Below are 13921 nucleotides of genomic sequence, written 5' to 3'. Positions count from 1 at the left end.
GGTAGAACAATATGCTAAGATCGGTTGGTGAAATTTTTATCAAATATGTCTGTTTTGTTTTGGTGATTTAACCCCTAAATGTACTTCCGGTTCACGGCGACTTGATTAGAAAATTCTGTTTGCTTTCAGCCATGTCACTGTAGATGGAATTCCGTGTCCACAGACGCTTATGAAGAGACGGTATTAAGAGAATTAATACATTTACTCAACACCTTCCTCAGACAGACGGTGAGTTTGTTTTATGGAATTTACTCGAACGCATTCCCAATGAAATGCTAACATGGTTACGCATATATTTTACAAGCCGTATTGCCACTGTTCTAGTTAATGATAATGTTTGATGCGTCTCTCTCGTCTCCGAGTCAGTGAACTTGTACAATCACTGAGGTCTGTAAAACACTGCAACATTTACGTAGAAGGGTTTTGGTCAAGAACTGTTGGTACTGTTTAATTCTTCTGTCCCTATGAAGTGCTCGGCTCAGCCAGCCTCTTTTTATTCACTTCTGGGCCGTGTCTTTCACTTGCAGTTTGGTAATCTCATCACAAGTGAAGTGTATTTTGTGTATTCTGTCCATTATTTACAAACACTAAAATGTGTTTCTGCGCTGACAAAGAATTGAAGCTCTTGCATTTCGATAGTAAGGTTAAGAAATTAATTTCAGTGTTTGTTGCAATTATTTCTTGTGTGGAAGAGGATAGATTAAATCTTCTAAGGATGTCATTTTTAGCAACTCCTAATAACTAATAGAAAAATAAATAAACACGAGAAGCATTCAAGTCATTTTTCCAAATTACATTGTCATGCAATGTCAAATTATTAATTATTAATTTTAACATTTTTATACATTTTGACTAAATTGACCTGGAATAATGTTACTATGGTTTCCACAGCATTTGGCCCGTTAAATCAAGTGACACTGCAAAACAAACTAGAGTCCCAGGATGTCTTCAGTCCCTCAGGCTCACGTACATACAGACTCCACCTCCACTGGTGTAGAGATGGACCCAGTGGAGTATACCTTAAGAAAGCGGCTCCCCAGAAAACTGCCAAAGAGGCGCAATGATGTCTACGTTAACATGAAGACTGATTTCCGGGCACAGCTGGCTCGCTGTCAGAAGCTTCTAGAAGGTGGTGGTCACAGGGAGATCTGTGTCCATGGCCTCGGTCTAGCCATTAATAGGGCTATTAATATTGCCCTTCAGCTCCAGGCCAGCAGCCAGGGTGCACTACAGCTGGCAGCAAACACCTCTACCGTTGAGCTCGTGGACGATTTGGAGCCTGAGGACCCTGACGAGGCTGCGGAGCCCATGACACGAACACGCAACAACTCGGCCATTCACATAAAGGTTTTCTACCCTGAACCCCAGTGACATGATTGACAAAGTGCCCAGTATATGCAGCACAGTCCACCTAGGCCCAGTTATACAAGAAAACATCACGTGTTTGGTTTCTTTTCTGTAATGACCTTTAATGACATTGAAAGAACACTGTAGAGTGGAACAGACAGGCAAGAATTCAACCAGTGTCTGTATGGTTAAACCCTGAACAGAGACAGTGTCATTAGCCCGAGTACATTGTGCTCACTTACGTCATGTGCAGTATCTTGATTTTGAAGTTTGCATGTCGAATGCCACTGTGGTGTTGTACAGCTAATTATTACATTTAATTATGAAGTATTAATGCAGTGTATGTTGACCTGGCAGCATCTGAGATACATCTGTGTTTTTACATGTGAAGTGTGCAAAGGATTAGTTTTGTTTGTTTTAATAGTATAAATCCAAAATCCAATTCCTATTCGAGCTGTTGCTGGTAATGGCCACTAGATGTCATTGGTGAGTTACTTAGACTTCTGGAAAAGCCACATGCGCCTCTCGAAACTGGTTTATAGGATGGAACAATCCCAGTTAGAAGTAGAAAAGCATTTGCTTTCAGCGATGTGTCATTTTCACTGCTGATGTTAACATTGGTTACACTTTGCCTGTAGGAAGTAATGCATATGGTTTAGTCAGAGTAATATTAATAATAAATTATGTTGGCATGAATTTTTCTCTAAATGTCTCATCTGTTTTACAAATTCAGGAAAAAATTATCAGGGAGTGTTGAAGAGTCTTTGCTAGCAGCCTGTATTCAGCTTATAAAGCCAATGGTATTTTTTTTAAAAACACTTAATCAAAAGGACATTATTCCTCCTGTTGTCTGCCATCTATCATCTACCCATCCTTGTTGCAATAATAATATTTTTTGTATTTAAATAGTAAATCATACAGGGAAAAAACAACACAACAATACAGGAACGAGACCATGTACAAACATCCTTAAAGCGTTCTCAGCTTGCACAACAAAATATATAAAAATAAGGAAGAAGCCAGGAAGAACACTTCACCAGTCCGAAAGAGTTTAGTTTCCATTTAATAGGAACCACAAATTGCCAGGACCAACTGATTGCCTGCCTTCTGTATGAACAACAGAGCCGGGAGGAAGGGATCATCAGTATCGTATTCTGGAAAACTATTTGCAGTTAGAGTCCCACAGGATGTTAATTGTAAGAGCTAAACACAACATCTTCTCGGACTGTTGTTTACGTTCGTCTGTTGACACTGGTCAACTGTGACGCAGATGATGATCAAAGAGCCTGATGGTGATCACAATGGTAGTCCTCATAGACCATTTCCCCCCTCGCTCTCTAACTGAACCTGATTTTATTTTTTTTAACATGCAGTTAGAAACAGATCTGGCACAGTCTATACAATGGAAATCAGCAGCATGCCAGAATGAATTACACTATATTACCAAAAGTATTCGCTCACCCATTCAGATGATCAGAATCAGGTGTCCTAATCCCTTGGCCTGGCCACAGGTGTATAAAGTGCAAAGAGGTCTTTCTGCACAGTCAATTGCTACAGAGCTACAAACTTCATGTGACCTTCAGATTAGCCCAAGTACAGTACGCAGAGAGCTTCATAGAATGGGTTTCCATGGCCGAGCAGCTGCAGCCAAGCCGCACATCACCAAGTGCAATGCAAAGCGTCGGATGCAATGGTGTAAAGCACGCCGCCACTGGCCTCTAGAGCAGTGGAGACACGTTCTCTGGAGTGATGAATCACGCTTTTCCATCTGGCAATCTGATGGACGAGTCTGGAGGTTGCCAGGAGAACGGTACATTTCAGACTGCATTGTGCCGACTGTGAAATTTGGTGGAGGAGGAATTATGGTGTGGGGTTGTTTTTCAGGAGCTGGGCTTAGCCCCTTAGTTCCAGTGAAAGGAACTTTGAATGCTTCAGGATACCAAAACATTTTGGACAATTCCATGCTCCCAACCTTGTGGGAACAGTTTGGAGCGGGCCCCTTCCTCTTCCAACATGACTGTGCACCAGTGCACAAAGCAAGGTCCATAAAGACATGGATGACAGAGTCTGGTGTGGATGAACTTGACTGGCCTGCACAGAGTCCTGACCTGAACCCGATAGAACACCTTTGGGATGAATTAGAGCGGAGACTGAGAGCCAGGCCTTCTCCACCAACATCAGTGTGTGACCTCACCAATGCGCTTTTGGAAGAATGGTCAAAAATTCTTATAAACACTCTCCTCAACCTTGTGGACAGTCTTACCAGAAGAGTTGAAGCTGTAATAGCTGCAAAAGGTGGCCCGACATCATATTGAACTCTGGGTTAGGAATGGGATGGCACTTCAGTTCATAGTATGAGTCAAGGCAGGTGAGCCAATACTTTTGGTCATATAGTGTATATCAAAACACCTCAGAAAATGTGATCAAGGTTGAGCACAAGGCAAGGAGAGCCATACTAAAATCTCTGATGCTAAAAGTATATACACATTAGCTTTAGGGTAGAAAATCTGTATATAAATAGTTATTTAACAACTGATAAAAAATATATTAAAATACTAAAAAGCAGAGATGAGAACTGTGTTTTAGAGATAGCTTAGAACTTTTGCTTTTAAGTTGAAGCCTCAATTGTTTTTCAATTACAATTGTTATGTTTTGTTGTCATGTTTAAAAATGATCACCCAGTCACAGCCTTTAAATCCTCCAATTTTCCTGGTGCATTACATGTGTTGTGAGCGTTCCACTCCCAAACTCACTCGATTGTCGGTGCAGACCCAGGTACTGTAAAACAATCAAATGCTCGCTATGTGGAGTAACTCACACAAACAAGAAGTACATTCACACACAAAGTGCAAGAGAACCAGTGCCAGTAGAACAACAATTGGAGCGACGCATCCACAAGGCTTCGTTTTGTTCTTTACCAAGGCCATTGGACAAATGAACGGTCCAAAGTGCAAGAATCCCCTGTCCATCCACAGTCTAGCTGTGATTTTTTTTCTTCCTACATTTTAGCAAGGACAGCTGTGAATTTCTTTCCACGCCACAACCATCGTCCAGAACGCTAACAACTTTCTCCTCTTGACTTTGGAAACAGAAACACGTTCTGCCCAGAGTGCAATACAGTAGATCAGCTGACATCAGTCTGACAAGCCTGTGCCTCTTTGAGAAGGAGGTTCACTTTGCCTCGCAAGAAGTTGATGTAGACCGGAAAGAGATCTGTTGCAGAGGAGGTTCCCCATGTTCCACTGATATCGGCTGTATTTGTAGGAGGAACATATTCCTAAAAGAAGATAAAAAAAACAAAACATTATTTTTGAAGGCCCTTTACAGTGTGTGTGTTGGGGGTTCAATTGACAAAGCTTCAGTATTTCCAATATAGATGATAGGTATATTTTTGAGTCCAGGACAATGTGTCTAATTTATTGAATATCTTTCTTACTGTTTTAACTCATTTTTAACAGTATACATATGCATTAGTTCTACCTCTTGACATGGAAAGTTACCAGCCTACATATGAGTTGAAAGTATTTTTTTTTTAAATCAGCATTTGATAGAAATCTACAAACCTTTCAGCTGAGTCTCAAGGGTCATTTAGGGTCCTTTGGCACGTTAACATCCTGTTAACAGCTATTGTCTGTTCACTTCAACATAAATATCCATTGTTTATCATTGTGCCAGGCTGATATTTAAGAAATGTAAAGTGCTGGACAAACGTGCAGTTATTTTAACACTTTGAAAACTATTGATATTAGAAAAAAAAAAAAAAAGATCCAGACACTATTCTGCTCATTTGCTCAGACACTTGCACCACCTGATATCTTAGGGGTTTGAGATGAAAATCTTCGAACACAATTATTTTAATTTGTTGAATAATGTATTAAAAAATAAATAAGGTTTGTAGAATAAAGTGAAAGATGTCATGAATAGATTAACATAAAAATATGCATGTCATTGACCCACATACATATATTTGTATTTTAAATAACAAACGTACATTCTTCATGTTTTTTCTTGATTTTTTTTCTCGTTGGTTGCCATGTGACTAAGATTCAAGGACCCCAGAAGCTGGACAGATTGCTCACTCATATTCTGTTGGTCTGTTTGCAGTGTGGGCCTGAATCATTTCAAAGGCAGTGTTGTCACAACTTACAACAGTTAGGTGCCTAAAGCTTGAAGTCCCATGACATTCCTTTATTGCCAAGTTTCATCAGAATCCAACGCAGTGAATAAAAAGTCACCACATTATTTAATAAATGACATAACACATCTGTGCATACATGACTCTAAGTAGACTCAGGTCTACTTAGTTATGTTTACAAATCAACCTCATTCACTGCACTATTTGGGTGCAGCACTAATTAAACAAAACTTTTTAAAATGTTATTATAAACACGTGAATCTTTATCACAGGACATGAATGATTTAACATTTGCTAGGCTGTAGTTTTGAGTGTGTGCATGTGAAGCTGTATTTTGCGTGGTGTGCCATGAATTGACTAATCCCCTGATTATAAAGGTAATAAAAGTATTCTTTGATTTTCCGCACTTGCAACTAAACTGACATAATTGAACTCACCTGGATATTGAGACGAAGCAGAACAGCGTTGAGGCTGCCCAGATTTCTAATAGAGTTGTCTATATGGCTGTGCAGTGCTGTGTTTCTGACGTTGGTCCGTAGCAAATTCAGGGCCTTTTCTATAAGCCATAGGCCAGACTGCACCTCCTGGGCTTTCTCAAGTTCCTTGTGAAAAGCGAGGAAATATCAGGTGTTACAATGTACAGTATATTAATTTATGAGAAAGGAAACAAGCAAAGCAGGTACAACACCAACAGAATACCTAAGTAGAGAACATTGTGATTTTACCCTACCTCTGGACACTTTAATGTGTCATGCAATATCTGTGCAGAGTTTGTTTACAAAGATGATGTTGTGTAAATCCACTAAAAACATAATTGGTAGAGCTGTTGGACGTGTAAGAATAGCACCCCCTAAATGGAACAAGGTGCTCATCTACAGTAAAATAGGGGACCAGGATTGTACATCATAGGTTGAATTTCGATCTAGTTATCATAAAAATCTATGATCCAGCTAGTTTGTCTCTTTCACGTCAATGAAAGGGAAAATTGTCTCCAAAATTTACCATGACATTGCATTGGAAATGTTGGACATTGAAAATAAAAAAAGTGGATCAATTTATAACAGAAATACAGTTTGTGAAGAGTTCAAATCTTCCTAAATATAGTATTGGAATTTTTAAAAATATATTGTATGCCTCTTTTCTAAATGTTTATATAATCTAAGATAAAGTTATCATTGGTTTAATCTGGTTTTTGACTGTTTGAGTGGATTTACACAGTACAATCAGGCACATAATCAATGTTTTGGTTGAATCAATCAATGTTGGTTAAAGATATTGTCTATTGGTGTATTATCTGTAGCTGCTTAAAGCATGTATAATTTTCTCACAAATAAACCATAGATTAGTTTAACGTCAACCCGTCGTTCATTTTAAATGGAATATTTTGCACTGAAAAACATTTCCACCAGGTGGAGGCAATATCCCTCTGAGCCTCATATACTCGCTGTCAAGCTAACAGGATTAGTAACCTAACCCCGTACTTTTCTGTAAACATTTAAAATTATTATTTTCATAAAGCGGGGTTAAGCAACCAAGTATCTTTTCTTAGTTATGTAGTATGTAGTTATTTACGGCTTAGAACGTTTAACGAAGTCTGCTTTAGCGCTAGCCAGGCGCTAGGTCTTTAGCATTCGTTTAGGCTCATTCAACACCCACACGCAGAGGGCTCTCACATGTCTGTAATCATGTGCGTTTGTTATGCCCCGTGGTAATTTATTTAATTTTTAAATTGTTAAATTGTTTGATTGTAGATAAATAGATTTTTTAAAACAACGTTCTACATCAGTAAACTATAATAATGGGATAATAATGGGATGAAGCTTTCAAATATGTACCTATTACCATCTGCAGGTCAAGAAGGGGGCTATGTGCTCTGCGTTAACAAAATAGATGGGTTACAATGTGATAAAAGTACAATGTTTAATCTAAAGAATATTTTGTTTTGCCAGCTTACTTACGTTTTTATGTTCCCATAAGTCTAAGACGACTTGGGTTTTAGGAACTGTGACAGAGTTTGATAGGCTGCATCCATCACTGCAGGACTTCTACAAAAAAAGAGCAGCAAAAGCATAGGTGTAGGTAAACAATAAAACATTCCAGCATTTAACTTTTTTTATAGTCTGATTACATGTATGCTTTTCTCTCTCACCATAGCATCTTCAGCATCTCTTGCCTCTTTTATGAAGAGTTCTAGGACCTTCCGGTCGCAGATCGGCCTGAGAGGGTACAGGAGACCTGTCTGGGTCCACTCCAGCAAAATCAGCAACAAGGCGAGAAGTCCTGCACATCACAGAGAGACACAGCAATTCAAAGGCTACATCAAAATCCACGTGATGACATGTTTGAACAAGGACGCAGCTCAGGAGAACATGTAAGATACAAATTAACCCACAAACACAGACTTTCTATAAATATTTTCCTTGTTTCAATAGTTGGTAATTACTGGACAATGTTTATGGGCATTTCAGTGATTAAGTATAAATAAGCCAACAATTCTATATACCCAGGTCTTGTTATGGTTTCTAAAAGCTCTGAAGTTGAAGTTGCTGAGGGTTTTATCTGCCAGTTAAACTTAATCTTAAATCTTCTCAAACTGGAAACTGAGACTCAATCGCCCAAACATGACTTTAGCAAATTGTTCAGAACTATAGTTACGATAATATTCTTAATATAAAACACAAGAACATAAAAAAGATACAATATAATACATAAATAAATTGAAGAAATACTTTTATTAGAATAAACATAAAGAGGCTCATAATGACATGATCGTAGTTATGGATTGTAGGCTGCTAAGAAGGTTCTGTCTCCTTTGTGACATTTTTATTAACATAAATATGCTACAAGCTCTGGGTTTGTGTTGCTATAGACCAGTTTATATAACACTATGTTAACTTGTAAACAGAAAGCAACCATTTAAACATTTACAGTTACATTGTTGCCTTAAATTTGTTCCTTTGTCAAAAAACGTTTTGTTCGGAGTCTCCTGTGAAACTCCTGTCCGCTGTTGACAAATGCCACATTTTCCAATGCTGAGTAAGATTTTAGTGTTTTAAGGATAAAGAAATGTCTTTGTGAAAGAGTGACAACTATAATTTGTCAGAATAATAACCCTCTCCAACCCCCCAAAATAACAATCATACTTTTTTTAAGAAAATATAGTGTTCTGTTAAATATTATACAATGATTACTATTTCTAATTGCTGTCATGCTCTGATTGGCTAAATGTGCTTGTGTTCACTGTATGTTTAAGCTGTATGCTTTCGTTCTTTTTTTTTCCTTGGCCATGCAAGGTCTTAAGTTGCATCTTTTTATCATTTCATAGCATATCGTATTATGTCATAATGTTTATATATATATAATGTATCGTATCCAAAATCCCCATTGACACGTCTCAATGTGGCGCAGTATGTGAGTCATCTGATTCATTATTGAATCAACATTACATGTCTCAAGCAAACACAGCTACACTAACATTCTGATCATGTAATTGGATGTACAGTAGCCAGGCTCTTTTTAGTAAAATCAGACTAGTGAATGTGACGTTACGTAGACAGTTGATAGAGAAACTTCAAATGGAAAGTATGTCCAAGCTGAAGTTGAACCAGTCAAACAGAGTTCTTCTGCCGTTTATGTCCTGTGGGCATCGAGCCTTATTCTTCCGTGCCAGATGCTGAATGCATCCTTTCACATCAGCCTAAATGTGTGACGCAAAAGCATGAGAGTGAATACATGGGATTTTCCAAAGACGACAGGTCAAACTGGGTCCAGATCGAGATAACTAGTATGAATTCAGTTTTAAATCGTTAAATGATGTTACAGGTTGGCAGCCACTAATTAGTCAAGGTACTTGGAATCCGTTTGAACACATTTGAACATCTGTTTTCATTGTGCTTCATAGACGAGGAACCAGTCCGTATTTGAAAAACTGCACATGGTAGCAGAACCGCTGCCTATGTTTTGTAAACTGAATACACTCAGCGATACAGCAGTGAGGTGTTGATGAAAGGTCGTGATTAACATAAATGAAAAATGGTTTCTGCTATGGGTTCCCAATAATTTCAACCCAATTCAGGTGTCCCCCAATCATGGTAGTAGCCATCGGTTGCAGCAACTGTTGATGTAGGAAGCACAGCGTCCTTGTTTGCTAATTAACAGTTTACATCAGCCTGTGCAGCAGAAGCTCTTAACTACAGTGTGGCTTCTGATAAGCTGCAACCTGTGCCTTCTCCTGAGGGCTCAGTCCATACATTTGCACAGAATTATCAAATAATTTCTGCAGTGCAGGATTAATAAAGTTCAACCTAACCCTACTTAGGTTACTTATTCAAAAAAGGAAAAATAATAATAATAAAAAAGATCTTGTCTCATTTGGATGACAGTGGCAGAGGAATCTCTCTTCTATCTAGCTACTTCCGCCAACTCCTCTGGTAGGATGTCTTTAAGTCCTTCAGTATTCTTTGCCAGTACACTATCCCTATCTGCTTTGCATCAGTTATTCTTATTTAAATATTTCCTTTTGGATTATACAGTGAAACTCTGAAATCCACTGAAACTCGGACCTGTGTCCTTTGTTTTGGGCCAAGGCCCGGTGGTCATGCAGTAATTCACGTCTTTGTGCTGAGATTGCTGTTTTAACATAAACTAAGCACTAATTCCATTTTGAATAAACGCATGTTCTCCTCATTCACTGAATATAGGAACATGTCCAGTTGCTAATGACTTAACAAAATTGGGGGCGTTGGGCTCCTTATAGGATCGCTGTTACTTATAGGTTTAGGTTAAAAGCAATGCAGAAATCTGATACTAACCGAGACAATACAATACAAATGTCCTTTACTATATTTTTGGGCCATTTGTCACTCTTGCTGGCTGTCAAAGTGGCCGCTACACTCAGGTCTGCCACTACTGAAATTTACTAGTAGATGTATCTCAGCAAGGTCCTTCTTAGACTTCCACCTTAGAGTTTATACAAGACTAGGAGGTCTTTCTACATTATGGCTCCACATTCAAAAAAACATTCTTAAATCATTTTGACATGAATCCAGCAAATAGAAAAGTTTCAAAGTGATGTTTGCAGTTAATGAATGCCCTGGCTTTTGCCGTTCTCTAGAATGCGGCCACTTTGTTAAATAAGTGTGTGTGACTCAGCTTGAGGATTACCAGCGACCTTTTCACCTCCGCCATTGCCTACGTGAGAATGGATCGATCTGAGCCGCGTGTGCACGAGCACAGATGCGTGCGTCCCCCCTTTACTCTTTTCTCTCCATCTCTCCCTGCTCTCTTTACGGTGGGGGGATTTGCTTTCCAGGACTGTGGCCAAACTAAATGTTAGCATGCAGTATTGTCTTCTGGCGTAAGCTGCCAAAGTCATGTTACTATTTTAAATTGGGAGCTGTGGACCGCAAGTGGCAGTGCTTGAGTAACAGCAAGCCCCGATCCGAATAGGTGACAGATGCTTTAAAGAGAGTTGAACGGATGCTTGTGTGAAAGAGCGGCTTTGACACGTGCTACTTAAACTCAGATGTGTAAAGCAGGTGGACATGTGTGGCTCTTGTTCGGCTAAATGGCACAAAGCACTGACAATGAGATACTATTTAAATAGATCTTGGCTTGGAGATAATTCATTCCTACCATTATTTCATAGGGTTTCCCTATGACAAACATGTGAGTCAATATCAAATGACACACCGGTGACATAAGGTCCTGTTTGGATCCACTGATATTTCCTCATGTCATCTTCGACTCAATCCTCCTTTCTGCTGACATAAGGATGTGACGAGCCGGACAAAGACTGCACTCTCAGCTTACGTACTTAGATAAACCCACTGACTTGTCATGGAACAGCATAGTGACTAAAGTGAACAAAAGTAAAAAATTAAACTCCTAAATCTCTCCAACATCATGTCGTGTGTCAGCTTCAACAGCAATGAAGGTTATTTGCATTTATTAAGTTTCTGTACTTTTTTTTAGAAAATGATAATATGGTGAATAAAATAATTCACAGATTACTGAGAATATTATAGTTTTGCGCAGTATAGCTCAATGTGCATGCGTTTTCTGGGAAACAGCATGACACGCAGAGGCACACCATTTCCATGAAATGATAAATAGTGTTCAGTGGTGTTCAGAAGGTACTGGAGTTTGTTAGAAAGTTGAAAGACGGCATTAAGGAGAGCAGACGTCTGATTTAAAAAAAAAAATACAATCACAAGAAACCCACAAACAGAAGGCAAATACATAAAAATCCATCCATACTTTATGGATCCTTGCTAAATGACCATGGATACTCTACAATTATACAGACTGATGCAGCACATTGTACAACACTGAAGCGCTCTTACCTCTACACGATTTCTGCAACATCTACAAGCAGGTGCCACATCTTTTAAAAACATCGTGAAAGAGTGAACAAAAGGCGCACACGCGTCACGTCTCAAACGAGAGGGCACATCCAGTCGTGTCCAGTCAAAAGTCAGGGCGACGCGGAAAAATGCGCAGCGGGTCCCGGATCCCACAGCGTGTGCAGCAGCTCAGATCAGTGGTCTGCACGGATCTGTACTGAAGACACCTACCAGATTTAGCATCACTGCTGTGCCTTGGCAAAACCTTTTATTTGCCTCCCCCGAGGATTTAGCGATAACGTGATTGAACCGAAGAGCAAAAGGCGCACCGCGGGGTGCGGTTAAACATCAACCCGTGCTTTTGCCTAAAGCGTAAAAATAGACTAATGACCAAAGGCAGGCTACACAGGGGAAAAACATTAAGGCATGTCCATAATAACTCACTGGGAAACTCCATAGCGGTATCTTCATAGCCTCTCACTGGCTCCTTGCGGTTTGGCACATAGGTCCGTCTATTGCTCATTAATTGGAAACGGAGCTCTTTTGTGAATCTCTTGCACTTATCCGGTAGGTGTTTCTAAAAACTGATCCTGTTTGATTTTTTTGTTTGTTTGTTCTTTTATTAATTACTTGAAAAGTAAAGTGGCACTGTTTTTTCTGTGACGACAATCTAATCTACCCCCCCCCCCCTAAGACGAAAATGTTTTCTTTCATTGTGATCCAAATAATAGGCCATCCTTGTTTATAAAACAGTTGCTCTAAAAAGTAAATATTGTCTCAAAAAAGCAGCGCAGAGACTTCCCATCCATTGTTTGGATGGTTCTCAGAGACAGTCAGCTGTTACAGTCAAAGACATCGGGAGGCGAAACGTCGGTTTATGTTGCTGTCAAATAGATTATTAAAAGATATAGTTCATTCTGAAGATCACTTTTTAAAGAGAGGGCGCGTTCACTGACCACGGGTGTTAACGCAGACGCACCATCACGCGTCCTCTAAACGTGTTCTTGAAACTCCTGGAAGAGTTGGTCGTGATGAATGAAGTGAAAATATTGTGAGGTTTACTCGGAGCATGTGTGCCGATCGATAACGAAGAGTGGGTTGATGTTGTGTGCAGAGTGCATCCTGTACCTGACGAGACATCACTTCGCGAGTGGGCTGTGTGACGCACAGGTGTACCTTAAACACCCACCCCCTCTGACCCACCGTGACACACTCACATCCCTAAAGCGCGCTGGCCCTGGCGCTCGTGCACGCAGAGGTCGGTGTGGCACTGGATCTGGTTGACGCAGCTTTTGTTGTGTTGTGATTAAAGGAAATGCCCTGCGAAGGTAAACAAATTAAGGATGAGGAAACAGGCAATCAATTGAAAACAGGCTAATTGTGCATTTCCAGTTTCACCAGTGGAAAACAGATTTGTTTTTAAACGCAGTGATTCTCTGTTGTGAGTGTTGTTAAGAGATCTTTTTTTTTGTTGTGAGTGTTGTTAAGAGATCTTTTAAAAAAAATGGCATCCAGGCGAAACGAGTGACGTAATAACACTTTACTACAACATGTTTTGGGTGTAAAACGTTGAGATAGTGTTTGCCTTACAGGGGTAGGCCAGTTATCACTTCTGCAGTTTGGAGCAGATAGTAATAAAAACCCTTTAACTTAAAACAATTGACTTAAGATGGCAGCTCTCTCTGAAAAGAGCTGAATGTATTACATTCATAGTTTTTCAAAAATCATTACCATTATTTTTGTCATTACTATACACGTCATAGTTTTTCAAAAATCATTACCATTATTCATTACTATACACGTCGTTGGTGAGGGTGATCTGCATCTCTACAGATTGTCCTCATCTGTTTTTGTGTGTGACCATTGCAAGATAATACGTGTATTGCTACAGCTGTGTCTTAGTCTTTGCATGAAATGGTGGTAATATTCGATAGATCACAGTACAACTGTGATATTTTCTGTTTTTAAACCCAAGATTAAAGTGTTGTAATTATTTTTTTAATAAGTCAGTTGACCTGGAAGACTCAGTATCCTTCATCAAACTGTGTAAAGATATAGATAGATGGATAGATAGATAGATAGATAGATAGATGGA

At 39.3% G+C, this 13921-nt stretch overlaps 2 protein-coding genes across 3 annotated transcripts; one reads left to right on the top strand and one right to left on the bottom strand.

Annotated features, from left to right (window-relative positions):
• Positions 1 to 2043, top strand: pop7 (POP7 homolog, ribonuclease P/MRP subunit). Its single transcript, XM_017033914.2, has 3 exons — positions 1 to 23; positions 130 to 228; positions 892 to 2043. Exon 3 carries the CDS (start codon positions 943 to 945, stop codon positions 1369 to 1371), a length of 429 nt encoding a protein of 142 aa, XP_016889403.1. The 5' UTR covers positions 1 to 23; positions 130 to 228; positions 892 to 942; the 3' UTR covers positions 1372 to 2043.
• Positions 2044 to 3623: 1580 nt separating this feature from the next.
• epoa (erythropoietin a) lies at positions 3624 to 12947 on the bottom strand. 2 transcript variants are annotated; one of them, XM_017037510.2, is made up of 5 exons: positions 12271 to 12947; positions 7632 to 7762; positions 7441 to 7527; positions 5920 to 6084; positions 3624 to 4624 (listed from the first exon to the last, which is right to left on the bottom strand). In XM_017037510.2, the coding sequence occupies exons 1-5, from the start codon at positions 12347 to 12349 to the stop codon at positions 4472 to 4474; spliced, it is 615 nt and encodes a 204-aa protein (XP_016892999.1). In that variant the 5' UTR covers positions 12350 to 12947; the 3' UTR covers positions 3624 to 4471. The 2 variants fall into 2 exon arrangements, with proteins under 2 accessions (XP_016892999.1, XP_024913721.1); XM_025057953.1 differs by lacking the exon at positions 12271 to 12947 and adding an exon at positions 11827 to 12253.
• Positions 12948 to 13921: the final 974 nt, after the last annotated feature.

The sequence above is a fragment of the Cynoglossus semilaevis genome, chromosome 1, assembly GCF_000523025.1.
Source record: "Cynoglossus semilaevis isolate Cse_v1.0 chromosome 1, Cse_v1.0, whole genome shotgun sequence".
Classification (NCBI taxonomy): Eukaryota; Metazoa; Chordata; class Actinopteri; order Pleuronectiformes; family Cynoglossidae; genus Cynoglossus; species Cynoglossus semilaevis.
This window is presented reverse-complemented; position numbering and strand designations above follow the sequence as displayed.

What these genes read in the sequence shown, in the direction of transcription:
- pop7 (XM_017033914.2), top strand. Translation starts at nt 943, where the DNA reads ATGTCTTCAGTCCCTCAGGCTCACGTACATACAGACTCCACCTCCACT.
- epoa (XM_017037510.2), bottom strand. Translation starts at nt 12,349, where the DNA reads ATGAGCAATAGACGGACCTATGTGCCAAACCGCAAGGAGCCAGTGAGA. An exon ending in GAGATGCTGAAGATGCTATG is followed by an intron (nt 7,528 to 7,631) that starts GTGAGAGAGAAA and finishes CTTTTTTTGTAG; the next exon opens with AAGTCCTGCAGTGATGGATG. An exon ending in TGCTTCGTCTCAATATCCAG is followed by an intron (nt 4,625 to 5,919) that starts GTGAGTTCAATT and finishes ATCTTCTTTTAG; the next exon opens with GAATATGTTCCTCCTACAAA.